Consider the following 23657-nt stretch of genomic DNA (forward strand, 5'->3'; position numbering starts at 1 on the left):
AGTGCGGCAGGGCTGGGGGCACTCGAGGGCTTGGTGGAACATGATCGTAAGTTGATGGCAGTATCCGATCGTCCAACCGTTTCACATGACTCCCTGTAATTCATCGGATGGCCGGAACGTTCTGCGCTCTGTGCCTGCATGATTGTAAACCGTCGATCCAACAACGGGACGACACCGGAAGGTTGATGTGGTCTTGACTAAAGTCCCCAGATATTCCTTGTGCCAGCAGGGGTGCAAGTCTCACCTTAACTCGTCCCGTCTTAGATTGGACGGTTCGCGTTTCGGCACACCGATGGAGAAGCACGAATTGACGCGGATCGGCATCGCGTGTCTCAGAGCCGCACCAGATGCGACGCTAAGACGGGCCAGTAGTTGCCGGTTGGATATGCATGGGAGTCGGATTTTACTCATCCATAATTGCCCACTTACCAAGCACAACTAGACATAACCTATAGGTCGAAGAAAGATGATTCGCCACAGCGCGACAATACCAGTTAAACGCAGTCCGTTCGGCTCGGGTCGACCTCACTCGACGCACAGAAACTGCCGACCTCGGTTATAATAAAACTTGTTTACGCTTAATAAGTTTAAGCATATTACCAGTGGCTTGCACTACTCTTGTGGAACTTCTCGCTCGTCTTCGTTGGTTAAGGCACTCGATCGAGAAGTAGGTGGTTAGCCTTGGAATCAGGCTCGGCCCGATCTCCCTTTGAGGAAATGCATAGAAGAATCCTCCAAAATTCTCATAAGCCTGACTCACCGTCGTAAAAGGGGAAGCAAAGGATTGCTGAAGGTTACCGATTTTGCAAAGTTTTGGCACGGTTCCCAGTTTCCAGGAAATGGGCGTCTGTCTGATACCTTTGTGAGACGTCAAAACAGATTTTTCTTCCTACTGTTAAGAACGGCAGATAAGGTCCCTAGTGTAATATAACCACGTGCTTTAAAATTCCATATCCCTTTGTAATTCCATTGCTGACCCCAGTTCAAGCACAGTCCCACCACCACCAATCATTTTGAAGAGAATAGTTTCTACTTGTTGACGTCAAAAACCGAATCGCCACATGAACCAAGCCAGCATGGTAGTGTGCCCCTGCGCCAGTCCACTCTTGATACTGGCTCTTGTCAACCCATGTAGATGTTGGTAGGTCCAGGGGTAGTTCTCCGTGAATCGACTGATCCCAGCCAAGACCTCAAGCCTCCTTCTCGAAATCAACGGAGTCGTCCAAGAGGTATGGACTCGGCCGCATCCCAAAGGCTGCCATCTCTCGGTTCTCCAAGCCGATGATAAACTGTATTGCGGCCTTCAAGGTTGTTTGCACACTATCGATAGTGCCATCTGAATTTCCGAACCCCAGAAAGACACGTTGGTCATGGTGTATGGCGTCAAAAGAAATAGGGCTGCTCAAGCCCTCAGTGCATCCGGTGCGCACTAAAGAAACGGGGATATCCCCAATGTCGTTCGGTGTCAAAGGCCCTTCTGTGGGCCCCATTGTTTGGTCCAAGACGATGAAGACGGCCTTGAAGAGAGGTTGTAAGATATACCTCCGGCTCAACGCCACAAGCCGATCGCCTTTCCCGTCTTGCCACTTCTCTGAGGCATTTGTGGGAGATGATAAACCCCTAACCTCTAGCAGATCGTCTGGGAGCCGGCTGAAGATGTCGGCCGATAGGTCTTGACAGAGATTTGTATGGAATCCAGCGATATCCGTCAGTGTTGGCCTGGCTGTATCCGTATCCCACCCTAGGGATATACTTTTGCCCACATAGCGGCCGTATTCGATGTCAGTCTCGTATGGTTTGAACCACTGGCGGTACAGCCATATATCCACAAACTTCCATATGCCGTTGAGAAGATCTGATCCTTGTCGTTGGGGATCCAAGAGATATATGGCGGTGGATTTGTTGTGATAGTCAAGAATATGTCGAACAGCCCAGCCTCTTGACTGTAGTGTTTGGCCAAATGACCAAGACACGGGGTTTTGTTCTCCAGCCCGTAATCTGAAGCGCGATGGTTTTCGAGAAAAACATTCGAGAACTGCCACTCGATGACTCTTTTCTTTAATACCACGAAGCTGATGCAGAATTTCCTTTCTGGTCTTGTAGGGCCCTTGGCGTGCCCCGAGACGGAGGCGCCGGCGAGTCATATGGATGACACTAGGCATCCCGGCGATCTTGTGTCTGTGAGAAGTCGAGTGCGTCCATCTTGGGTTAGGAAGGTGATGATATGAGGTTCAATTTCGCTTGAGAGAAGAGTAAAATGTGTCCTTTGTTATAGATGAAGCCCGGCCCTCGATGGGATAACTGAGCCAGAAGATGGAGAGAAGAGTAAAGTTGAGGATCAGATGAAATACATGCCTAGACGGGATATGAGTCATAGTTTCACAAGAGAAAGTTTAAACCGTATACTCGAACCTTAAGAGCAGCCAAAGAGGAGAGGAGACAGGCGAGCTTGACATGTGCAAGGTTTACTTCCTGTGGCTGCTGCAAGGATCAAACTTATAATATCAAGGTTTTGGAACCTGATCCGCATTTTTTCTTATCCAGTCAGGGCCTTCAAGTAATCACGCCTCGGGGGAGAAAAATCTAGATCCATTATAAATGATTTCTGTATTAAAAAAAAAAAATGAGAAAATCCTATACACCCGCCAGCTCGTGTGCGTTTAATTGCTCCAGGGGAATCTTAAGTATAACCTAGAAAATCCTCTTATATCCCATCCAAGGTATAAGTCTATCTAAAGGTGCTTAAATCTCTTGTCCGAATGCCGGGTATCGAGGTGCGAGAATATTATCGCACGAGTATCGAACGACATATGGGCTAGAAGTCGCCTCGTTGCTGACAATCACTTGGCCGCTAGGGGTCGTGATAGTGAAGTAGAAGCCGCCGCCGTACTGAGCTTGGCCGTAGACAAACCGAATGGGCACATAAGCGCCAGCGGGCATATCAATACTAAAGGATGCCGACCCAGCGATGTGATCAGGCTGGTTGTAGCGAGCCTTAGCATCGGCATTACCCTCAGACCAGCCAGCATAGGCCTCAGCACCAATCCATAAGTAAACAGCGTCATTGGCGTAAGGGATATTAAACTGGTACGTTCCTGTTTCACAGGCATAGATGTAACCGTGGTGGTTCAGGGCGAAGTAGTCTAGGCTAAGGTCTGTCGATGAGCCGTAGATGGGGCTAGGAGCATTCTCGGAGGTGGGTTGGTAGAGACCTCCGACATATGGCGTGGTACCAACGTAAAGCGGGTTTACACTCTTGAACGAAGCGGGATGAAAGCTCGAGTAGGTGGTATCGGTGTTCTGGGCCGGGTTGCTGTAGTAGGCCCAGTCGAAGCCGAGGTTGTTGCAAGAGATCGGGGTAGGGCAAGCCGTCGCGGTGGTAGTCGTTGACTCCTCAGTTGTAGAGGCCGACGATGTAGTCTCCACGGCAGTAGTCGTGGTGGTGGCTGGCTCTGATGTCGAAGCAGAGGTAGAGACCTCAGTTGTCGAAGAGACCTCGGATGTCGAAGAGATCTCAGTAGTCGAGCTTAGCTCGGTCGTAGTGTCGACAGACGAGATCACGGTCGAAGACGCAGACTCGGTTGACGAAGTGACCGCGGCGTCAGTGGACTGCGTCGTGGACGGTCGGCAAGGCCCAGCCTGAACAGCTGTCAAGCTGGCACAGGCCAAAGCGGCAATGAAGCTCTTGGCATTGACCATTATGAATGAAATGAACGAAAGACAGTAGTTGGGTTAAACGAAAGACTGAAGCTGGCTGGGCAAACAAGACGGTGTCAATAGGCCCCGTCTGGCAGCTCCTATTTAATCTAGCACAGCCCATCAGGGGCTCGTTGATCATGATGCGACAGCTTTTCGATGTGGAGTTGCAATTTGGTCTCCGCATGAGACTATTGAGACTATCGATTTGGGCCGCCTGTAACCCCACCTCAGCTTGGTTACTAACGCTCTTTTGTGCTGGTGCATCACTAGTGCCAGGCACCTATCCACAACAAGACAGCGCTGACTGCTCACCACTGGCCCTAATTTCCGCCAGCGCGCCTGTTAAACCTTGTCACCAACCAGTGTTGATCTTCATTATGAATACGAAGCTAGCCCAGGGGATCTGCTCCTCCACAAAGTGTAGGCAAAGCCGTTGAGTAAGGCGTAAGCGCCCGCAAGAACATTCTCAAAGGGTATAGTTCAACCGTCCGGGAAGCCCTGCTAGCACGCGATGCTACATAAAGCCGAGCTGAAAGACATGTTTCCCATGCTGTTGTTTGATCTTGTAAGCTCTAGAATGTTGTGGAGGGTGCTCCATTGTGCAGCTAGTCTACAGGCCGTGTTAGTGACTGCCTCTTTCCAGAGTGACAAGCCTTGGCCTCAATCTCGTTCAGTTGTTGCTGGTAGCGGAACAGAGTAGTGACCTGGGAGAAGCTTCTTAGAACACGAAATAAATTCACGGCTCACCACGACGTAAGTCTGAATAATCATCACATTATTAAGGTCATCACTCTATGACTAGAAGTTAGAGCACCAACGCACACTTGTTTTTAGATAACTGGCTCTCATGACGAAAGTGCATTCCATGATTATAAGCGAAGTACTCGGCGGTATTAACATTGAACCCCCGTTCAACGAAGAGAAATGAGACATCCACGAATTCATACATCTGGCATCACTCTACAAGACCTAACCAAGTAAGATCCAAATCAGCAAAGCTTTTTAGCGGGAATATTCGGTTAGTACATTTGATATGCCGACTCGCCACCCAACAGCCACACCCAATCTAGGGGCAGTCCTTGGTTGGAACTATCTATTTCTGGTAACCCCCAACGAGATTGATGAGGCATCTCGTCGAAATTTTCTCCCATGGGCTGCATCTCGGGTAGCTCTGTCAATCCTGGCGGTCCAGTCGCGATCGGATGGCTCCCAGACCCCTGGGTAATTGAGTGACTGACATCCATTGCATCAAGTCGGGGAGAAGGTATGGCTGAGACAATAGCTGCCTCTTCGCCTGCTTTATACTCCAACAATGCCTCATCCCGGGCCATATTGGCACTTGATGAAGCGCCACGTCGTAAGCGTTCGACCTTGGCCCAGCGAAAGTCGTGGAAGTCATACTCTGCGGCATCTTGACCGACGAGCTGGTGTTCGCTGCAGCATGTCAGTGAATTGGCAAAATTCTGGTGGTGGGTAGTATGAATTCACTGTCGAAAAGCCGCCAGATCATCACTAGTAAGAAGATACATGCAGTCGCAATGCAAAAGTCTATGAACAGCTTCGACATACTTGATACAGTTAGCATTGGCTTGCCAAGCCTACACTCTCACTAACCAATTACCTCACAAATTCAGACCGGCTTACAATCTCTCGAATGGCAGTGAGAAGGTGAGGAATTGCCTCTACCAGTTCGAGCGCTTTGGGGTCGGTGAAAGGATCAACTTCAGCCAGGCGGCGTGGCCCAAAGAGCCACGCCGCAGGACTGCGTGCCCGAGGTCAGTACTATATGGCAAAGCTAACTATAACTGAAGTAGAAACTCACTTTCTAAAGCCACGTATGAATGCACCCCTACCTGAGGATCAAACTTGACCATTGCCTTTAGGGCTTCTCCGACATTGGTTGCTATGGCGCCAAGATCCAGACTCCTAATATCGATCGCTTGGCCTCCGAGGGCATACGTATGCTCAACCACCATGCCGCCGCAGCCTGCTCGCCCACACGGGCCATGCTCCTCAGCGGAACCGACGCCCACCTTGGTGGCCTGGGAGTCTTGATCGAGTACAAGAGGAGTGAAAGCGGAGCTAAACGCTTTGGTGGCAAGGCCGGCTACGAGGGCTACCTCAACAACGATGTTGCAACTATACCAGAGGTTTTACAAGACAATGGCTACTTTACTGCCATGTCAGGCAAGGTCAGTGTTCAGGGCACTTTCTGCATGAGATTCAGGCTCATTGGATCTTTAGTGGCATCTTGGTCTCCGTGCCTCCCAAGGGCCATGGGAGCGAGGCTTCCAGAAGGCGTTTGCTATGCTGCCTGGGTGCTGCAACTACTACGACTAGGAACCTATACAGGAGAGATTCCCAGTCGGCGGTCGCCCAGTTCACGCGGAAGAGGGAAAAAAGGTTGATATGTGAGTTCCGATCAGCTCTCATGTAAATATATGCGTGATTAGCTTCAATTACTGACGATGGTTATTGCTCAGGACACCTAACAAGACCGAAGACCCGAACGGATTCTACTCGACCGACTTCTATACGAATCGACTCATTGAATACCTCCAAAACCGCTCCGATGACGATAAATCGAAGCCCTTCTTCGGTTTCCTCCATACACTGCACCTCATTGGCCTTTGCAGTACTCGAAGGCACAGAGAGACAAGTGAGTGCTCCCCCAGGGACCACCAGACAATATTGACTCTCCCTCAGATACAAGGGGATGTATGATGATGGCCCATACGCCCTACGAGAACGCCGACTGAAGAAGCTCGTCGAACTGGGCATCATTGACGAATCTGTGGTACCGCACAAAGTCGAAACTGAGACAATGGGTGTTGGAGAGTGGGATGAGCTCACACCAGAAGAAAAGAAGCAATCTAGCAGAGCTATGGAGGCATATGCCGGCATGGTGGACTCTATCGACGTCAATGTCGGAAAGATAGTCGAGTATCTAAAGGAAACGGGAGAGTACGATAACACATTTATTGTGTTTATGAGCGACAATGGAGCTGAAGGTGCCGCGTAAGTGTCAATGGCCCCTGAGTTAGAGTTGAACTAACTATTCTCTTCCCGACAACAGCATGGAAGCTGTTCGTAAGTAACACGACATCATTACGGAGACACCCTTGCTAACTACTGTTGCAGCTGTAATGGGAGATAGCATCACCCGCGCCATTCACCAATATTACGATAACTCGTACGACAACATTGGATCTTGGAACTCCTTCACTTGGTAAGCCTATTCTACATGACACGAGAGCATCGGTTAACCACATTATCTTCAGGCTCGGCCCTCTTTATCGAGACTGTTCAAGTGTTTCCCATCCCAGGGCGGCATCCTCGTCCCTTGCGTCGTTAAACCGCCCGCGAATACGTTTCTACCCTCATTTTCCCCAGGCTCATTGAACCGCTCCTTTTCCACGGTCATGGACTTTGCACCTACCTTTCTCGAACTGGCTGGAGTATCCGTACCCCCAGCCTCTGAGAAGACTGTGTCTACAGAGTTAGGGAAAGGCTCCGCCACCGCCAAGCGCAGCATGACCACCTTCAGGGGTAAGGATGTACACGCGATGCGAGGCAAGTCCTGGATCCCACACTTTGCTAGAGGAAAGAAGGTCGAGGATGAAGAGGTCTGGGTGATACATTCATCGTCCGAACCTGTCGGATGGGAACTGTTTGCGCGTGGTGCACTCAGAAAGGAGATTGGAAGATTGTACACTTTGACAAGACAGAGGGCGGCGCAGGAGAAGGTGACGAGGGCTGGGAGCTGTTCAATATTGCTGAAGATCCAGGAGAGACAACAGATCTGGCCAAGAATGAGCCAGAGAAGCTAAAAGAACTCCTAGCGCACTGGGACGAGTATGTGGTTGAGTGCGGTATTGTATGGGGAGAAGTGGCTTCATCTTCGGGTGTCAGCAAAGATGAGGCCCCGCAGCTATGGGAGGACGAAGTAGAGCTGCAGAAGGCATGGATGGGTGCCAGAGGAGGTGATTGTCCAGTCGACTGCAAATGGATGCGTAATGATGGAAAGTAGTGATAAAAAGTTCCATTCTCTTCTAGTAGGATCAAAGAGAGGTACAATTTCTGACGATTTGTCCCAGCCGTCCAACTTAGAATGGAAGGAAGTCCCAGTTTTGTGATTCTAGCTGGTGTAAGTCCTTGTACCAAAGCTGAAAAGGGGATCTAACCTTGATATGACCACCAGTCAGGCACGCCATGCTTCTCACTTTGCCACATAGACTCCAATATTCTCAGGGCCTGCTCCATATTCTGTGATCTTACAACGCTGAGCAAAGTTAGGAAAGTGTCTCGCACCGCCTGTCGATCCGTCGCATCAACAGCCTCACAGCCTGCAGCGAATAGGGGAGGCGTCAAGGCGGTTGCTGGTGAGGCTCCAGGTGATGGTGTGATTGAGCTTGCTACTCGAACAATAGCGTGCACTGAAGCTTTCACGACTTCAGAATTCGAGGGAACTCCCCGTACTCGCCTCTCCACCAAGATGCGAGCCATGGAGAGGTAGGTTTCAGTAGAGGCTGTGAAGTCGCGGACCTCACTCTCAGAGAGCGCTTCCCGAACCCCGGGGTAGAAGTTGAGGCCGACAGGTGAGCACACCACTTCGTGGTAGATTTCTGTAAGCTTCTTATGGAAATCGTCGGCAACGAGATCAAAGTCTGTCTGAGTTAGAAATGAAGTCGCTCCAAGAGGCACAGCTGAGAGCTGCTGTCGTCGCTCCCATGCCGATGCACCAATTTCGCGGAAAAGCAAGGCAAGCCTGGTAGGAAACCCAAAGTAGTCGTCACAGGCATCGAGGGCGAGTTGTCCTGGTTCGGATATGGTACCCAGGGTAGCATCCTGCGTGACGCATTGGCCTGTTACGAGACCAGAGGTGGTGATGGCGGTGAGTGACTCAAGACTCAGGTACCAGCGCGACAAGAAAGTTATGATGGCTTCCAATTCCGCACTAACACCCAGGGAACTGGTTGGATCAGAGACATGAATGCTGGCCAACAAAGCCTTTGCACCTTCAGCGTGAACGCGCCACGACCTAGGTTGGACATCTCCAGAAGAAACGCTCACTAGACAGAGCATCAGGGACGCCGCCAATAGGCTCGCCTTGTTACTGCATGCCCGTCGTGGTAGTTCATTCTGGAACGCCAACAGGCTCATGCCCACATATCTCGAAATGGACGTGTCTGGGGTAGTGGTGGTTCTTCGGAGGCCTGCCTGTTGAGCTGCCGAATATGCCAAAGTAGCATAGAGAAGTGAGGGGGTCTGCAGGGCCAATGGGACGATGGTATTGCAGAACAGGCGTTGGCCATGTTGAGAAGAGATGACAATACAGGATGCCTCGGTTACAAAATGGTGCAGCAGAGCGCGCTCCGATCGTCGCAACCAAGAGAGCGGCTCCAATGCACGAAGAATGCGGTCATCTCGGCTTCCGGGGGTCTCGCGACGGCGTTTGCTGCGGCGTCGATGTCTCTGTCGTCGGTCGTCGGCAACACGTTCCATTTTGGGCTGAGAAGGTATGTGCATGTGTAGGGGGGAAAATGCGCAGACGGTGGAGTCTGGGGAGTCTGGGGTACAAATCTGTCATCGGAAGCGGCTAATCAAGGCAGATAAGACCCTAGCGCTTTGTCAAATCGGCAATAGTCAGTCCAGCCTGCATGAATCATGAGACTTGATAAGTGGTGCTGGTCGTACTGATTCGATATAGTTCCAGTCGAGTTCGACAATCATTACAACGACAGACAGTGTACCAGTCAGAAGAAACCATGGAACAACAGCGACTCCCTACCGAGTATAACCGCCTATCCCATTAATTGATCATACGCTGACATGCCCAGTTTCCGGCCATCCCATTACCAGATTGATCTCTTCAATCTCATTCTTCGCCCCACGTTCTCATACAAGGGGAGAGTACAGATTGAACTAGACATCTATCAGCCATCGAATACAGTGTGGCTGAACGCGAAAGAGTTGGATATACTCGATGCAACCATCACTTTTGGTGATTCAACCCTGACATGCAATGCAATCAACCATGTCAAAGCACTCGAACGAGTCGCATTGGTATTCCCGGGGATTATCACAGGCAATAAAGCAACAATTCTCGTCAATTTCTCTGGCATCATCAACACCGCTCTATCAGGATTTTATCGCACGTCGACGCAGCCCACCCGAAGCCATGACGCCGCTTCTGACGATGCATACGTCTTAAGCACCCAATTCGAGGGCTGCGAGGCGAGAAGAGCTTTCCCTTGCTTCGATGAACCGTGTCTCAAAGCAACCTTTGACATTCGTCTCGAAATACCTGACAGCCTCCAAGCTCTAAGCAATATGCCAGTCAAGTGTGTCACGCCCCAGAATGGCGGTACCAAGGTGGTTTCCTTTGAGACAACCCCCATCATGAGCAGCTATGTTAGTGCATCCGTTCTAACAAGTCTGAGGTTGGCTAATATCTTGTAGCTTGTTGCTTGGGCTATCGGCGATTTTGAATACATCGAATCATCCACCAAGAGAAGTCCTGGAGGAAATACCCTGCCCGTTCGAGTGTACACTACAAAGGGACTTTTACCTCAGGCCTCTTATGCATTAGAACATGCGTGCCGTGTTCTAGATTACTTTTCAGACCTCTTCGAGATTGACTACCCGCTTCCGAAACTCGACCTGATTGCCATCCCTGAGTTTGTACGTCAGTCCTGATGTCTCCCAGTGTCTGCTGTTAATTGGTTATAGGCCCATGGTGCTATGGAGAATTGGGGACTTTGTACCTTCCAAGCCACGGCTCTCCTGTACGATGAAGCCACCTCAACTCTTGACAACAAGGAGCGAGTTAGTTACGTGATTGCGCATGGTATCTCCCCTAGCCACCTTGGAAACTCGTTCTCTAACTTGGTTCAGAGCTTGCCCATCAGTGGTTTGGCAATCTCGTCACCATGGATTGGTGGAACGATCTATGGCTCAAGGAGGGCTTTGCCACTTGGGCTGGTTGGCTTGCAGCCGATCATTTCCATCCAGGTAAGCTGAGCAAAATTTTGGAGTGGCTTACAGCTAACATTGGAAAGACTGGAAAGTTTGGGACAAGTTCATGGTGAGCCTGGTTACCCGTCCATACCCAAGAGAAAACTGACATTGTCTCAGTGTGAAGGTCTCCAGACAGCGCTTCAACTTGACTCACTCAGGGCATCACATGCTATCGACGTCGAGATAAGAAATGGCCCGGATATTGATGAGATATTCGACGACATTAGCTATCTCAAAGGTACTTCGTTGATTCGCATGCTGGATGGACATTTAGGTCGCGATTTGTTTCTCAAAGGTGTTAACAGTTATCTGGCTAGCTTTGCATATGGTATGTCAGGCTGTCTTTTGTTGTTACTGTTCATTACTCACCCTGGTAGGGAATACTACTTCATCAGATTTGTGGAATCACTTGAGCCAAGCATCAGGAAAAGATGTTGCATCATTCATGGTACGTGTACACTTTGATGGACCTCTCGGCCTGGTTTGCATGTTAACGCGTATTCTCTAGGACGCTTGGATGCATCAGATAGGCTTCCCGGTGGTCTCGGTCAGCTATGAATCGAGCCAACTTCAGCTATCACAAGAGCGGTTCTTGCTTACGGGCGACTTGAATCCTTCTGAGTCTGAAGCTGTGTGGTGGGTTCCAGTGAACCCGATCCTCCTTGGCCCCGGCCAGGAATTGTCGAGCAAGTCTCTACGCGTGCAATTTGACCTGAAGACGGGAGTGGACATCGTAAAGCTCAATGCAGGTCAGGCGGGCTTCTTCAGAGTCACCTACGCCCAAGACATCTTTGCCCGGCTTATTCACAATCTGGATGCCCTCACAGCTGGGGAAAAGGTCTCTCTCATTGCGGACACTACGGCTCTTGTACGAGCTGGCCGGATGAGCGTGGTTGAGCTCCTCCAGCTACTGTCATCGTTTCTATCCGAGATCAATTACTTGTTAGTCAACACCTTAACCCCGTACAGACCAGACTAATCATCCCCTAGCGTATGGTTACAGATTTCCAAGGCGCTTGATATTCTCAGCTCGAGTTTCTCCGACACTCTCGGAGATGAGCTTTCAGGCTTCGCAAGATGGCTGGTACAGGATATAACTCCCACTGTTGAATGGGAAGTGATGCCGGGCGAAGATCACAACAAGACAAAGATGAGAGCCCTGATAATCAAGATGGCAGGTTTGGCAGGAGACAAGGGGTAAGTTATACTCGTCCAGGGGATTCTGATCTAACACCGGAACAGTACGATCAGAGAAGCCCTGCAAAGATTCGAAGAATACCCTGGCAACACGCTTCACAGCAGCCTTGTCCCGACTGTGATCTCCATCGCGAGTGTTCATGGAGGCTTATCTGCCTACCAGAGGTTGAAGTCTCTCTACCTTGACCCTCCTCCCACGTCGATCGGCCACGGTGAGACTTACTTGCGAGCGCTGGCAATGTCCCCTTTACCAGAAGCATTTGATGATTACCTTGGATTCCTTCTCACCACCAAGGTTCAAGTCTCGGATCTGCACGTTTCGGCCAACGCGATCTCTGCGCAGCCATCAGCCCGGAAAGTGTTTTGGGGCTGGCTGAGAGAGAACTGGGCAAAGATCTTGCTCAAATTTGATGGGGCCTGGCCGAGCCTAGACAAATTCTTGAGGCAAGGTCTTGGCGAGCTGTGTAGCAATAGTTCGGAGGAAGAGGTACGGAGCTTCTTCTCGGAGAAAGACTGTGACACGATTGGCTTTGGGAGAGGCATGGATGTGGTGATGGAGCGAATTCGGGTGAATGCTCGGTTCAGAGAGCGAGAAGAGGGGGCACTTGGAGAGTGGTTAAGCGAAAAGGGGGGCCGGCTCGCTTGAGATCCTTCGCTCGGCAACAGTTGACAAGTTCTGGTTCTGAAAACCCGTTCAGTGTCCGGCATCGGAGATGGACAATCGATCTCGAACGAGACTCAAGTATAATTAACAGCCAGTTCTCTTCAAAAGACCTGGCATCATTCCACGACTCATTGTATCCCAAAATTTGTTCGTTCGACCGACCTAGCAACATGGCCAACACCGATATCACGACTGTTATCAGCGAAGAGCTCGCCCCCGCGCTGGGTCCTTACGTGGGTCTCAAACGCGTCGCGTCAAGATTACAATGCTAACCGGATCTGGAGTCCCACGCGGTCAAGGCTGGTGGCTTCGCGTTCTTGTCAGGCAACATTCCTGTTGACGCGACTGGCCAGGTCGTGCCAGGTGGGGCCACCGAGCAGACCGAGCAAGTGTGTCAGAATATGATGTCAGTTCTGAAGGCTGTTGGGACCGAAGTTGGTCGGGTTGTCAAGGTCAACGTAGGGAATCTTAAGGATGTTTACATCGGAAACAGTTTCTAACATTGGACAGATCTTTCTCGCTGATATGGGAGACTTTGGGGCCGTGAATGAGGTTTATGCCAAGTATTTTGTGCACAAGCCAGCCCGAAGCTGCGTTGCTGTGAAGGAATTGCCCAAAAAGGTGTTGGTGGAGGTTGAGTGTATCGCGGCTCTGTGAGGAGATTTAGAGATAGCGTCAATCCATCACGATAAGACTTGATAAAAGTTACAGAATTATTGGAGACAGTATCATAAGGGATTTCTAAAAGCTTATTGTTTTCCAATGCTTTAATTCTCTCTGTTATCTGCTGTTTGCAAGTTGCCAAATACTTGCTCTAGGGTAAAAGGTGGCTTGGAGAATGACCGCTCTCCCCTTATCTTATCTCGTCGGCACAGCTTTCCACCTGGACCCTGTCGGCTTAGCTTGTCTTGGCTCCATCGGCTCCTCTTGCCTCTGTCATCATGACCCCTGACTCGCCGCTTCATCCCCTTGCTCCATATCTCGATAGCCAACGCACCCATTATTCTACCATGCTCTGCTCGCCAACACTTGACTTCCATGGCTAGCACAGCCAGAACCTCTTCACGCCGGCCCCGCCGCCGCACTCTCCTTGGGTGCCTCACGTGTCGGCTTCGCAAAGTGAGATGCTCACTGGAGCAGCCAGAGTGTCAGAATTGCACCAGACTGTCAATTCATTGCGCCGGATACGGCGGTAAACTCAAATGGTTAAACTACGAATGCCGAGACGGAAAGCAGGTCCGTCTCAAGGATGCAGATGGTGTGGATGGCGAGAGGGGGGCGGGGAGGAGAGAAATCTATAGCCGTATGTGAAGTGTCGGTACTATCAGTCGACACTCTTGTTCTTTGCCCCAATTCTTCTCATTCAAATAAATTAGGTGTTTTGCTGATGGCACCTATAACCTTTGGCCACACCAGCTAATTCTTTACACATAGTGGCCGAGAGGAAACGAATGTCACAACACATGGCGCAGTACTTTGATGATGAACAAGACCTAGAACATTCTCTGAACGAGGTCTTGGAAAGTCTAGAGAACCATGATCCTGCTCCACATGCCTCAGAAAGTACTCATGGAGCAGACGATATTGATATTTTGCTAGCAGGGCCGTTTGGTGTATTTCAATCAGAAGTCTCACTCTTGCTCGCATCACACGAAACAGACACTCCCCAACCAGCCTCTGTTGAAGCTGATTCAGTCTTTGATGAAAGAGGAGAAACCAGACTTGGCGGAGTAGACAGAGTTTCCTCTGATACAGGACATGTGCTATCGCCATTGGCAACACATACGCCGACCTGCATTGCCCCTCGCGAGGTTTTGGGAAGTGTCATTACAAACAATGCACAGCCCAGCTCATCCCAGAGCGAAGTATGGGATGACCCAGCACTAACTAGAGGTGGGAAACAATTCCTTTGCGTTCATAAGCTCACCAGGCTTTCTGCAACTCTGTTGGGCTAACTTCCATTACAGCCAGGGACAATGCGGCCACGGGCCACATTCTTCTTGACAATGACACAACCCTTGGAGATTTCGAAACATCTGATCAGCCAACTCTTCTTTCAGGAGAGTAGACATGACCTAAGGTTAACATGTTTGCTGACAAGTGACCAAGGCGAATTTGATGTCTCTGAACTTAATGTTGAATCAAACACAACACAACCCACAGACATCAGTCAGCCAATAGGCAGAGAGATTTCTCAGGATGACCCAACGTGGCAAGGCCTTCTTATTTCAGTCGACCAAACCACGTTGGCAGAGATTCGGATGCTCATCTCTCATTTCTCTTCTCATCTTGCTGACCTCCTCTCTCCAATATCCCCACCTGCTTGTAACATACACGCAAAAACTTCTCTTGATCGTGCTTTACTATGCTTTAGCCGTCTTAGCCTTCTTGGGGATGCGTGTATCGGTTCATGTGCTGTCATGTATAGCCTGCTAGCTCTGAGTGCGGCACACATGGATAGCGTCTACCAAGGAATAGGAGAGTCTCCTGATCTTCGCATCATTGGCCAAACCGAAAGGAATGAACGAGAGTGGTATTCAGCTGGCCAGAGGTATGCAAGGCTGGCAAGGAAATCTGTCGGTTATTTGCTTGCCAAGGAGCAACTGTCAAAACGGGAGCACAAGGATATGACTATTGCCCTTTTAAACATCTCCGTCACAGAAGTAGGGGACTTGTGTTCCAAAGCGAAGCTCTTGCGCTGACATCTTAGCAGGCAATATCGGACATCTATGGTCCATATCCCGAGCTATTAGGGCACTGCGTTGCGTCAATGTCGCGTCAATCCCGGAGGGACGATACTTCTATGCCGCATTCTGAAAGTCTACGATGCCTTGAGTATTTGTTGTTACAGAGCTGCGTACTCAATTACTCACTGCCCAATTCCCCTGGCCCAGAACTTTCATCCCAAGACGAACTCAACCTCCTCAAAGAATCGGAGGTATGGGGTTGGTTTGTGGTCTCAGGGGTAACCACTGATGCCGTAGCTGACCCAAAGACGGGTAGACTCTCTGCCACAGAGATTCGGAGGCTGACCGGGTCCGTTATTCCACCTTTACTACTACAACTGATTATTGATAATACCCTGTTGCTTCGAAGAAAGCAACAGTGGACGAGAACTCAAGAGGCAGAGATTGCCAACCTCGAAACAAGAATCTGCGATTGGACCGCGCAGTGCGAATATGGCGATGAAAACAGTTTGTTTGATTCAAACCAAGGCGAAGACACTGAGACTAGTTATACAAATGATGGCAGCGACTCCGAAGGTGAGGAGACAACGACCGTGTTGGCGTCAAACCGCCACGACCAGGTCTCTGGGGCGTCTCTCACACTTGCGTACCACACGGCTCTTTTGCTCTTATTCTTTTCTGTTACGAAACCAACAAACCCTTTACTCTTGAAACCTCTAAGACTCAAGCTTCTCAATCAATTGGAAGCATACGTCCAAGAAGTGGAAGAGACGGAGGCCCATGTCGGTGTTGCGTATGGAATGGTTTGGCCTTTGAAGGTTTTGGACATGGCTGGGCTGGGCAAGTCGAAAGCCAAAGAGGTTGATTCGTTGTGGAGGTTTGTTCGTGGAGGAGGGTGGAAGGTTACACGCCCTGATTGATGGTAGGATTGGATCTCATGGAAAAGGTGTTAGGGAGCTTGATATTTCTTGACGGTGACACTGTTGTTGATGTACTTTTCCTCCCTCAATGGTTCAAGACCTTGCTGAGCCAACGATTTGAGGGTGATGCTCGGAAAATACTGCGTTTCTTGTTATCACGACCAATGACCTCTTTTGAGGGCGTCATTGAGATGAACTATCCTCGGGATCTTGTCTTGTCACGGTGAACTATTGACATTGGCAAGGCTCAAACCTGCAACAGCTTGTTCAAAATTGGGACACTTAATTGAAATGAAGTTGAACTAAACTATCTGAAGGAGACACAGGCACTGGACACAGCGTTACCCCATTAAGCACCCTCTTCCTTGGCCTTTGATCCTAAAACGACGTGCTGATCCTCTGTATCGCGTGACGACGGCAACCCCTCAACAATTTCCCCACCAGTCTCTACTTCAAGCATAGTGGTACTGGTAAAGTCAACGGGGAAGAACCAGTGAAGGGCGAAGGCTACAAATGCAGCTTGAATGGCAAGTTAGTCATGTTGCAATACATGTATGAGGCTGGACTTACAAATGCAAAAGCCAAAGATGAATGTGAGATTGTAAAAGTTGGTGGCCCCTTGTGAGACCGAGATAGAAGGGTTAACAGAGGCGGCAAATCCAGGGAGACTACAGTGGGTTAGCTTTGGTGCCGAGGATACGTTGAGAAAGACTGACCTGGGCGCTGTGCCAATGAGCCAAGCTGCGACAGTCCTCCAGTTTACGCCTCGGTTGTACCAGTACAGAGACCTACTAGACCCTTCGAAAAGATCGGGAACATGGAACTTTCGTTTCTGGATGATGTAGTAGTTCACACATAGTATGCCAATCAGGGGCCCGATAAATACAGCGTAGGCACTCAAAACGGCTAGGAACCTATTCATGGTCAGCACCCAATAACGTCATGAATAGACTGGAAAGAGGGAAATTTACGTGGAACCACTAGCAAGTTGCTGCCATGGATTGGGAAGGACACTCAACGCCGCCAAGATGTATGCACCGCGTCTAAGATTGATGTACTTGGGTAGCAGACTGGCAACGTCCAACCCGCCTGCGAGGACATTTCCAGGCACACAGATGGAGAGCTGAGCGACGATAAAGGCAAAAGCGAGGAAGAATGTAGCTGCTCGGGTACCACTCTCGCTCGACTTGTTTGAACTCGAGTCCTGCATGGCGACAAGTAGTTGGTAGGGATCCCAGAGGGGAGCCCCATCACCATATCCTATAGAACAGGGTGAGTTGGGTTTCAGAGAAAAGGGTTGCAGAACTTACGCTTCTGAGTAGCTGCAGTCACGAGGATACCGCAGATGCCGGTAAAGGTAGTCGTGAGAACAAAAGAAGTAAACTGGCTTGATACGACCTGGCTTGGCCTCTGGGCGAATCTCGTATAGTCGTTCTGGTTGAGAATGCCTGCTGCAGCTGCACCGAGAACACTCATCATGCCACTGCAGATAGCCCAGCCAAGAGCAGAGCCCTTGAGGACGACGCTATCGTCAAACGCATCATTGAGGCTCTCTCCAGGTCCTTTTGTGCCAAGAGCCCAGCCCAAGAGAGCAACAAAGGCCACCAATGACAAACCGGCACCGGCATGAAAATAAAGACGGAGCTGGTGTGGCTTGAACCAAATAAAGACACAGCAGATGACGTTGAAGATGAAGTATCCCACAAACTCTGCGCTTGTGATGCCTATATTCTCGGGGAGTTTGTTCGGGATGCGTTGATCGAGGGTTGGCCAGATGGAACGGAGGCAGACAAAGACCATCTTGCCACCAATGACGGCCTGAACGCCATACCAGACGAGGGAGAGAAGGATTCGATTCAAGACGGGAAAGTAGGCACCATAAACACCTAGACAGTTAGCATCTGGGTCTTTTACTGAAGTCAATACATACCCCAAACAGAACGACTGATGACGGCATATCCGAGATGACTGACGGCTCCCGAGATGGAATTCAGGACGGTAAAGAAGCCAGTCACAAGAGAACCAGCCACGATGACAATGATGGCCTGCCACCAGTTGAGGCCAACGGCAAGAAGTGAAGCGCCAGTCTGGTAGGTGCTGATGTTGACGTTGACCAGGAACCAGAGCTCAAAGAATTGAAGCCATCCTACAGGTCATTAGTTGGTCGATTCACAAGTGGATGAATGGTCGTACCCCAGGTTTGACGCTCCAGTGGAACGGGCTTCAAGTCCTCATTCACCCATGGAGTAGATTCCTGCTCCCCCTCCGGTATTCGCAGCTTGTGTATGACACTGCGGGCCGTAGGCATGGTCGATGATGCAGCAGGGTAACGCGTGGGTCGCTTGCAGTTGGTAATGATGGATCCAGTTAGCTAATGGAAACAGTCTGGATGAAGAATGAAGCCTGAGTCGAGAAAGATATATTAAGTAACTGATGTAGGGTTTGTACGAGATCAAAAGCTAGCAAGTGTAGCCGAGTGATCTTGAACTAGTGGCGGAGGGAACTGTCATGCCCTGGTCCGATGCTCCACGTCGAGATTAGCTTCAACATTAGCCTAGTCCAAACTTGGTGGCCGGTGATAAGCGCTGACTCAAGGACAGGAATTCCTCGCCGATAGACTATGGAAAGTCTTGCCGATCTACTGACTCCCACAACGTCAGGGGACAAGTCTGGATTTGGACTGAATCGAGTTGAAGCGTCCCGGGAAGAGAACCGAGCGGCGGTACTTATTTAGGTGACCCCCTGATAAGATGAAAGAGATGTCAACAAACCAAGACAAATACTTATCATTATTCACACTCATTCATCATGACAAGCAAGATCTACCGAATTGGCGTCGATGTTGGCGGCACTAACACCGACTGTATCATCTTGGGTACGAGTGAGAGTGATTAAGCAGGCGCACGCTAATTGTTGATAGACCCCTCCAAGTCCAAGGAGTCAGACCGAGGTATTGTTTGTTCCGTCAAAGCGAGCACCACCCCTGATGTCACAAGCGGCATCAAGTCGGCAATCGCCAAGGCCCTGGAGCAGGGAAACATCCCAAGAGACGCTGTAGCTGCCGTCATGATTGGCACCACGATAGGACATGTCGATTGTCTCCCAAAGACTCGCGTTAACACGATCATAGCATTTTGTCAATGCTGTAGTCCAAGCCGACAGCCACAACCTCCGCAAGGTTGCCGTATTGAGGCTTTGTGGACCTTATACTCGCGAGGTGCCGTCGTTTTGCGACTTTCCTCCTGCTCTGGCGCGGATCATGAATGGATACACGGCATACCTTGATGGGGGTCTTGAAAGTGGGTGAACCTCAATACGTGGTGCTCAACACTAACAGTACAATCATAGTCGACGGACGTGACATTACCCCGTTGAGCGAAAGGCAAATACGGAATGAATGTGCCAAGATTCGAGAACTAGGCATCTCTGACATTGTTCTCGTCGGTGTATTCTCACCATTGGACACAAATGGTCGCCAAGAAGAAAAGGCTAAAGCCATTATTCTTGAAGAGATTCCTGGTGCTGATGTTGTCCTCTCAAGAGATAGTACGTGCCCCTATTTCGTTTCTCATGCCATGGACTAACAATATGTCTAAAAGTTGGAAACATTGGCTTCTTGGAGCGAGAGAATGCATCTATTCTCAACGCTTCCATCATCAAGTTTGCTCGTAAGACGATCGCTGGATTCGTGACTGCAATGAAGTCACTTGGCCTTTCGTCATGCCCCCTTCTCCTCACTCAGAATGATGGTACTCTTATCGATACAGAGACAGCCAAGAGGTGTCCCATCCGGACATTTTCTAGTGGACCTACGAACAGCATGTCTGGAGCGTCATACTTGGCTGACTTGGTCAGTGAGAGCAAAGGCCGTCAAGTGATTGTTGCCGACATTGGAGGAACGACGACAGATCTCTGCGCCCTGTAAGTCATATTCCTTGACGGCGGAACATGTACTTACGATTAATAGCTTGCCGTCTGGTTTTCCGCGGGAAGCAGGCGCCTGGGTCGAAGTCGGTGGCGTTCGCTGTGCCTTTCCCATGCCTGAAGTCCTGTGCCTTGGCCTTGGAGGTGGCACCAAAGTTCTTCATAATCCGGATGGTGGTGTCACTGTTGGCCCAGAGTCTGTCGGTCATCGTCTGCTCTCGGATGCGCTCGTGTTTGGTGGCACAACCTTGACGACTACCGATGTCGCTGTGGCCGAGGGCAAGGTGAACATTGGCGATGCCACACTGGTTAACCATCTCAAAGGTACAGATACGATTCAGAAGGCCCGTCAGCAGATCAAACAAATCCTAGAGCGTGGTGTCGACAGTATGAAGCTCTCTGCAGAAGATGCTGTTCTGGTTCTTGTCGGCGGTGGCAGTATCGTCCAGATGGATGAAGTCAAGGGCGTCGCCAAGATTATCCGACCCCCGTGAGTTTATTCCTCACCCGAGAACCACGCAGAAGCTAACTTAGCCAAGCCACTTCGATTGTGCAAACGCTGTCGGTGCGGCCATTGCCAAGGTCTCGGGTCAGATTGACACCATCGAGATACTTGAAGGAAGGGATGAACAGGAGATCATCGAGTCCACCAAGCAAAAGGCAATCGAGGCTGCCATCGAAGCTGGTGCAGATCGTGATACGGTCAAGATTGTGTCACTGGAGAACCTACCCCTCGAGTACAGCGCGGTCAAGGCAACTAGACTGATCATGAAGGCGGTAAGTCTATTATTCCCAAGGTCTGACGTGACTAACGAGACATTAGGCGGGCATGCTCAGAGTTGATGCCTTGCTGCAAGCGACTACTAAAAAGCCTAATGGTGTCTTTGAACCGACGGCAAACGGTCACAAACATGAGGTGGAACAGAAGTCTGACGACTATGCCACCAGCGCATCCGCCTCGATCAAGATTTCTGACTACAAACCGGAAGTCACCTCGGACGGAACATGGCTGGTTTCGGAAGTTGACTGTGAATTTCTGGCCACAGGTTGCAGTGTCGTTGCCTGTGGTGGCGGAGGACCTGGATACAACTGTTACCTGGCAGCCCGTGCAGCCTTGCGTCAAGGCAAGCAGATGCGGGTGGTTGATATCAGTACCATGCCAGATGATACTCTGGTGTTTGGAACCAGTACCTATGGGTATGTTTGCTGCTACTCTGGCTTTGTCCAAACTGACACTACACAGCGCTCCCGCCGTTGTATCCGAGCGACTGCCTAGCGGCACCGAGGCCATCGATGCCATCGACGGCGTTTTGCCGTACTTTGGAATCAATAAACCGGGTGCAGTGATCGCGGTAAGCCTGGCTGAGTTGTGCCATGATCTGATAACTGATGATGGATGTAGGACGAGATTGGTGGTATGAATGGCTTGCGACCGTTACTGACATCGATACACTATGATGTTGCTACAATTGACGGCGACTACATGGGCCGTGCATACCCACGCATCTACCATAGCACCACCTACAGTAAGTTGTTGTCTTATGTTAGCATCCCTCCTAACTTTGATCAGTCAATGGGCTCCCAATTGTCCCCTGCGCACAAGCAGATGGCATGGGGAACACAGTGGCCGTGTCTAAATGTGAAGACCCGGTTCGACTCGAAAAGCTGCAACGCAAGGCTGCCCTTGAGCTTGGACTCTTGAGCCAGATGTCCCAGTCTGGCATGCGAGTTGGTGATCTTAAGAAGTATGCTGTTCTAGGGTCAACGTCACTCGCCTGGCACATAGGCCGTGCCATCTACCAAGCGCGGCAGGAAAAGACAAGTATTGTCGACGCTATTGTAAGTACTTTCCATGAGAGATTGGACGGAACTAACGGCTTTCAGCTCCGAGCTCACCCTTGTGGACGCCTCTTGTACACCGGAAAGATTATTGACGTTCGTCGTTTTGTCTCTGATGGTGGATACACTGAGGGTTCCGTCCGACTTCGAGCTATTGGAGCAGAAGAACGCGAGGTAGGAGAGACTGTATTCACCGAGACCCGAGACATGGTGCTGCCATTCCAAAACGAGTACCTCTACGCAGCACTCCAGGATGGGAAGCAGGAAGAGGTGATCTGCACAGTTCCAGATCTCATCAGTCTCATCGGAATGGATGGATACGCTCTAGGAACTCAAGATATCAAGTACGGGCTCAGAGTCAACGTGATGGCGTTTGTGGGGCATCCCCATTGGTAGGTCATTCTAATGGCTGACTATTGGCTTTACTAACATGCTGATCCAGGTATACGGAGCGCGGTCTTGAGCTGGGAGGACCCAAGGACTTTGGATATAAGGATATGAAGAATGTGTCTGTAGCGCCGACTTATTATGACCCTCCTAGAGTTACAGACATGTTTCGACCAAGGTAACGAGAGAAAAGGAATAAATACCAGTTCGTACTGAGATGTGAGGCATAATAGAGAGAACAAAGTTAAGATTAACCCCTCAATTGGTGGGATACTCGTGTCTTCCTTAACAAGCCACCAAGCCATCTACCCGGAGTGACACACGTCTCATGCATTGCCGAATAATCTCAGTTTCACCGTGAGATACACGCCGGTCACACAGCCAGATGGCTTCTTATCTTGCTCGAATGTTTTGATAATGCACCTAAACCGTCTCCAACTCTCCCGCATGCCCATGTATCTCGTCAGATATGATCTCAATCCAAAAGAACACAAGTTCCCAGCCAGTCACTCAAGCCCTGACAAAAACAGCTTCAAATGTATCGGTCGGATGCACGCAGAGAGCTTTGAATAGAAGGATATCGGCCCCAGCCCCCTTTCAACTCGGAAGAGACATTCCAAGGTAAAAAAATGCTTTATCCCTCTTCCACCGATTTCACTGGTGAGGGTATACTCAACATAGACCTTTAGGTGGCTTGAATACGGCGGATAAAAGAAGAGTAAAAGCCCCGTATTTCTTGCGAGATGATGCAAGCCGCCTAAAGCGCTTCTGAAAGAGCCCGCGAGGACTACTCGAATGGGAATGACAATACCTGCATAGGTGTAACACGGAGTACTCTCACCGGGAAGCATGGTATTTGCCACCTGCCTCTAAGCAACCGGAGAATGTCATCTATGAAAATGTAGTCAAGACATGCTTAGGTCCATTAGCAGAACGTTAGATCTTGAGAGGTTCGCCATGGCGGTCGTTGGACACAGTTGCATTGCCAGGTTAGCTTCAGTGGCAAGACAAGGCTTTTTTCGCGATCCTGTTAGATCAGTTCTTGCCGCCCCTGCTTTGATCTAGGCCTAGGGAAGAGATCATAAGACCTAGGTGCAAACAGCGTTGGCACTGAAGATCGTCAGCGGTAGTCACATGGCGCCCAGCAGCGCCCGTTAGCGATTCCCATAACTAGACTAATCTTTCATCCAAAGAAGCATTTCTAGTATCTCGCCAGCCTAGTAGGGAGAAAAGGGCATGGTCAAGCCGCGATCTTCAAGGCTGTAACAATAAATTCCAAGATGAATGTAGCTGGTGCACACCACTCATCACAGTGTCCTT

At 50.1% G+C, this 23657-nt stretch overlaps 9 protein-coding genes across 9 annotated transcripts; 5 read left to right on the top strand and 4 right to left on the bottom strand.

Moving 5' to 3' along the window:
• Positions 1 to 1190: 1190 nt before the first annotated feature.
• On the bottom strand, positions 1191 to 2162 carry NECHADRAFT_83239 (uncharacterized protein; the record flags this gene model as incomplete). Its single annotated transcript, XM_003046973.1, has 1 exon — positions 1191 to 2162. One exon carries the CDS (start codon positions 2160 to 2162, stop codon positions 1191 to 1193), a length of 972 nt encoding a protein of 323 aa, XP_003047019.1.
• A 580-nt stretch (positions 2163 to 2742) lies between these two features.
• On the bottom strand, positions 2743 to 3699 carry NECHADRAFT_83240 (uncharacterized protein; the record flags this gene model as incomplete). Its single annotated transcript, XM_003046974.1, has 1 exon — positions 2743 to 3699. The coding sequence occupies one exon, from the start codon at positions 3697 to 3699 to the stop codon at positions 2743 to 2745; it is 957 nt and encodes a 318-aa protein (XP_003047020.1).
• Positions 3700 to 5011: 1312 nt separating this feature from the next.
• NECHADRAFT_101157 (uncharacterized protein) lies at positions 5012 to 7729 on the top strand (the record flags this gene model as incomplete). The annotated part of the gene is made up of 10 exons (XM_003046797.1): positions 5012 to 5056; positions 5278 to 5474; positions 5531 to 5534; positions 5583 to 5891; positions 6052 to 6110; positions 6406 to 6717; positions 6776 to 6789; positions 6857 to 6928; positions 7093 to 7325; positions 7391 to 7729. 10 exons carry the CDS (start codon positions 5012 to 5014, stop codon positions 7727 to 7729), a joined length of 1584 nt encoding a protein of 527 aa, XP_003046843.1.
• Positions 7730 to 7878: 149 nt separating this feature from the next.
• On the bottom strand, positions 7879 to 9204 carry NECHADRAFT_83242 (uncharacterized protein; the record flags this gene model as incomplete). Its single annotated transcript, XM_003046975.1, has 1 exon — positions 7879 to 9204. One exon carries the CDS (start codon positions 9202 to 9204, stop codon positions 7879 to 7881), a length of 1326 nt encoding a protein of 441 aa, XP_003047021.1.
• Positions 9205 to 9531: 327 nt separating this feature from the next.
• Positions 9532 to 12562, top strand: NECHADRAFT_46176 (uncharacterized protein; the record flags this gene model as incomplete). Its single annotated transcript, XM_003046798.1, has 10 exons — positions 9532 to 10113; positions 10162 to 10383; positions 10432 to 10549; positions 10597 to 10713; positions 10761 to 10786; positions 10837 to 11047; positions 11097 to 11167; positions 11228 to 11661; positions 11710 to 11916; positions 11962 to 12562. 10 exons carry the CDS (start codon positions 9532 to 9534, stop codon positions 12560 to 12562), a joined length of 2589 nt encoding a protein of 862 aa, XP_003046844.1.
• A 188-nt stretch (positions 12563 to 12750) lies between these two features.
• NECHADRAFT_46403 (uncharacterized protein) lies at positions 12751 to 13237 on the top strand (the record flags this gene model as incomplete). The annotated part of the gene is made up of 3 exons (XM_003046799.1): positions 12751 to 12813; positions 12865 to 13038; positions 13091 to 13237. 3 exons carry the CDS (start codon positions 12751 to 12753, stop codon positions 13235 to 13237), a joined length of 384 nt encoding a protein of 127 aa, XP_003046845.1.
• A 381-nt stretch (positions 13238 to 13618) lies between these two features.
• Positions 13619 to 16187, top strand: NECHADRAFT_83245 (uncharacterized protein; the record flags this gene model as incomplete). Its single annotated transcript, XM_003046800.1, has 4 exons — positions 13619 to 13883; positions 14015 to 14473; positions 14744 to 15243; positions 15294 to 16187. The coding sequence occupies 4 exons, from the start codon at positions 13619 to 13621 to the stop codon at positions 16185 to 16187; spliced, it is 2118 nt and encodes a 705-aa protein (XP_003046846.1).
• Positions 16188 to 16536: 349 nt separating this feature from the next.
• NECHADRAFT_83246 (uncharacterized protein) lies at positions 16537 to 18495 on the bottom strand (the record flags this gene model as incomplete). The annotated part of the gene is made up of 7 exons (XM_003046976.1): positions 16537 to 16706; positions 16758 to 16855; positions 16904 to 17101; positions 17159 to 17447; positions 17498 to 18073; positions 18118 to 18333; positions 18381 to 18495. The coding sequence occupies 7 exons, from the start codon at positions 18493 to 18495 to the stop codon at positions 16537 to 16539; spliced, it is 1662 nt and encodes a 553-aa protein (XP_003047022.1).
• A 623-nt stretch (positions 18496 to 19118) lies between these two features.
• Positions 19119 to 22519, top strand: NECHADRAFT_46123 (uncharacterized protein; the record flags this gene model as incomplete). The annotated part of the gene is made up of 12 exons (XM_003046801.1): positions 19119 to 19277; positions 19318 to 19486; positions 19536 to 19733; positions 19787 to 20108; positions 20155 to 20601; positions 20651 to 20888; positions 20935 to 21308; positions 21355 to 21463; positions 21514 to 21637; positions 21682 to 21954; positions 22003 to 22342; positions 22393 to 22519. Coding segments are annotated over 12 exons (2880 nt in total), but the record flags the coding sequence as incomplete, so codon positions are not given.
• Between the last annotated feature and the right edge of the window lie 1138 nt (positions 22520 to 23657).

The sequence above is a fragment of the Fusarium vanettenii genome, assembly GCF_000151355.1.
Source record: "Fusarium vanettenii 77-13-4 chromosome 8 genomic scaffold NECHAsca_17_chr8_1_0, whole genome shotgun sequence".
Taxonomy (NCBI): Eukaryota; Fungi; Ascomycota; class Sordariomycetes; order Hypocreales; family Nectriaceae; genus Fusarium; species Fusarium vanettenii.